The sequence below is a fragment of the Cyprinodon variegatus genome, unplaced genomic scaffold (genome assembly GCF_000732505.1).
Source record: "Cyprinodon variegatus isolate N-32 unplaced genomic scaffold, C_variegatus-1.0 Scaffold136, whole genome shotgun sequence".
Lineage (NCBI taxonomy): Eukaryota > Metazoa > Chordata > Actinopteri > Cyprinodontiformes > Cyprinodontidae > Cyprinodon > Cyprinodon variegatus.
In genome coordinates this window covers 969,385-972,362 of record NW_015150589.1, presented here as the reverse complement: position 1 = coordinate 972,362, position 2,978 = coordinate 969,385, and the positions used below count along the sequence as shown (strand labels likewise).

General features: G+C 42.8%; 1 protein-coding gene across 1 annotated transcript in view; it reads left to right on the top strand.

Moving 5' to 3' along the window:
• LOC107085897 (zinc finger protein 629-like) overlaps nucleotides 1-2,978 on the top strand; it is a 32,321-nt gene that overhangs the window by 3,711 nt on the left and 25,632 nt on the right. Inside the window, exons 2-3 of the mRNA XM_015376534.1 lie at nucleotides 945-1,535; nucleotides 1,692-2,245. Coding sequence (XP_015232020.1) covers nucleotides 945-1,535; nucleotides 1,692-2,245 — 1,145 coding nt within the window. The remainder of the gene's footprint in view (nucleotides 1-944; nucleotides 1,536-1,691; nucleotides 2,246-2,978) is intronic.

The window sequence follows — 2,978 nt, the reverse complement described above, 5'->3', positions numbered from 1 at the left end:
ACATTTATTTTTCATATTGCACCAGTACAGTTAATGAGCAACCTGTACTTGTGTGCTTGTTTGTTCTGTCTAAAATGTTTATTTTATAATAAAGAGGTTAATGTACAAAATATTTTTTGTCCGATTCATCGATTAATCGAAAAAATAATCGTCCGATTATCGATTTTTAAAATAATCGTTAGCTGCAGCCCTAGCACAAACTAAACTGTTCATGATTTATTCTTTATGGTACATCAGCATTCATAACATGTAGGCGAATCACTGTCCCTCAGACATCCGTGGAACTGTAGATCCTTTCTCCCTCTCCTCCCCATCAACATGTGTTTTAGAAGACTTGGTTGCTCTAACTATATACTGCCACAGTTTGCATACCGATTAAGTTTTTGTTAGTTGGCGGTGTGCTCTCTGTACATGCGTCTGTCGGCGTGTGAGGAACAGAGGGGGGATTTCTAAAATAAAATGAAAGGATGTGACTGAAGTGCAACTGTAGTTTAAACATTTACTCGCCTTGTGGCCAATGGTGCTCTGGCCTTAACTCACCAAATGAAAAAATGTTGTCGCCACTGGTAAGTGTTAATTTCACACCCTGGATGAGGCGTTTCCTCAGGCTCTACAATCACTTCTGATGAAATATTTGTTGTGTTTTGGTTCTATTTTTTATCAACATGGAAGAAAGACATGTTTTTTTCACTGCAATGATCATTTATGAACAGAATGATGAGCGGGTCTACTGGTGTCCTCAGCTCTACAGCGAGATTCACATTCAGCAGATGTTTGCAAAGCTGTTCATTGACAGGAGACCTCATGATAAACATGTATATCCATGTTCACTGCTGCAAAGAACATCTGCTGGAAGAACTCACATGTTATACACATCTGACGATCAACAGAAGCTCTTAGCTCTGCTAAAACTAACACATCATTTTCTTTTTCTGCCCAACTAGAACCTTCACAGGATCATGATCGGATAGTGAAGAAGGTTCGCTTTGACCATAAGCTCTGTAACCAGGACGCCAGCATCGGTCCAAATCACACGATACAGAGTGCTGGACCTGCCCGGGTCAAAGAAGAACCAAAGGAACCAGAAGCTCTAACGGTTCAAGAAGAGAAACTCTGTGTTTCTGAGGCAGAGGAACAGCGTGTGTTTAAGAACGAGGTGGATTTCTTCTTGGTGACGGCTCCTGATGAGGAACCAGAACCAAACAGGTACAGACTCGCCTCTTTGGGTCCTGAAGCTGAAAACCAGAACCAGGCAGGTACCGGCGATGCTTCTGCTCAGACAGCTGAGAAGTCTGTGAGTTGCGACCTCTGCGGAAAGGCTTTCAAGCACAGCTACAAGATGAAGATCCACAGGAGAACCCATACAGGGGAAAGACCATTCTCCTGTAAAAACTGTGGAAAACGGTTCATGAGGAGTTCTGGTTTGTCGGTGCACATGAGGATCCACACAGGACAAAAACCGTATTCCTGCAAGACCTGTGGGAAAAGATTTACTCAGCTCAGCAGCCTGAACTACCACATGAAGACACACACAGGTGAGTCACCCAGTTCTGGTCAGGCCTCAGATGCTTGGGATATGGAGCTAGATGTTCCAAACAGAAGGTTCGGCCAGAGGGGTTCTGTTAAATGCAGATCGTTCCGAACCATGTTTATAGTAACAAAACAGAATATTTTTTTATTTCTCTGTCCAGATGTTCTGCAGCAGGAGAATCAAACAGAGGAGGCTCTGTGTATCCAGGATAGGAGCTCCAGTTTGGACACGGCAGAACCAAAAACTCAACAGGCAGGGAATCAGGAGACAAAGCTCTTTATGCTCGAACCTGATCAACTCCACTATCAGAAGTCTGCTAAAGTTGAGGATCTGGATCAAGACAGTCTGGTTGATAGCGGATGTCCTCTAGAGGGTCAGTCGAAGAACTGCCCCACCGATGGTGATGTGGAGAGAGGTTTGTCTGGGCAGGGTCCGATCGGTGCGCCGATGGCCAAGAGGTCTGTGAGGTGTGATGTTTGTGGGAAAGCTTACAAGCACAACTACGAGATGCAGGCTCATCGGAGGACCCACACAGGAGAGAGACCGTTCTCCTGCAAAATCTGCGGCAAAGGCTTCATGAGAAGTTCTGGCCTGGCTGTCCACACCAGAATCCACACGGGTCAGAGACCATATACATGCAGAATATGTGGGAAGAGCTTCACTCAATTGAACAGTTTGAATTACCACAGAGGAACCCACTTAGGTGAGAGCAACGTGCATTGAAGATTCCGGAGATTCATTTCACAAAGCTGGTTTTGATAAAGCAAAAAAAAACAAACAAACAAGAGTCAAATAAAGCAGATAGATAAATGAATAGTGAAGTATTCAAATTCATTTTAAAATACATTTATTTCTAATTCATTTAAAAGGTTGATGTTTTAATGGCTGTGTGGAGAGCCAAAGCACATCACAACAAATGTACCATTAAATTAGTATTTTAATGGTACATTTATTATGATGTGTTTTGGCTCTCCACATGTAGTGGATATGGAAAGTTTTCAGACCCCTTGATATTTTTCTCTTTGTTTTATTGCAGCCATTTGCTAAAATCAATTAAGTTAATTAAATTTCTCTTTAAAGAACACTTAGCGAATCCTCCTTGAAATTAGGGCTGGGCGATAATTCAATAACGATATATATCGATCGATAGACGTGTGGCGCGATAGAAAAAAAAGAGAGTTGATAAAAAAACGCAGTTTTCCTTCCTTCTCAGTGTAGCCTAGCATGTAGGTTTATGCTAGTCACTACTTCCTCCTAACCAATCGCAATCGCGGACCCAGACACGCCATCACAAAGCGCCGCCCTCTCAAACCACAACACAGAGCACATGAAGATGTCGCAGCAAGGAGAGGCGGAGGAAATTGTTCCAAAGAAGGGTTTTTGTAGTTCGCCAGTATTTCGGTTACGGCAAGTCGGACAAAAATTGAACCACAGTCATCTGTAAAAT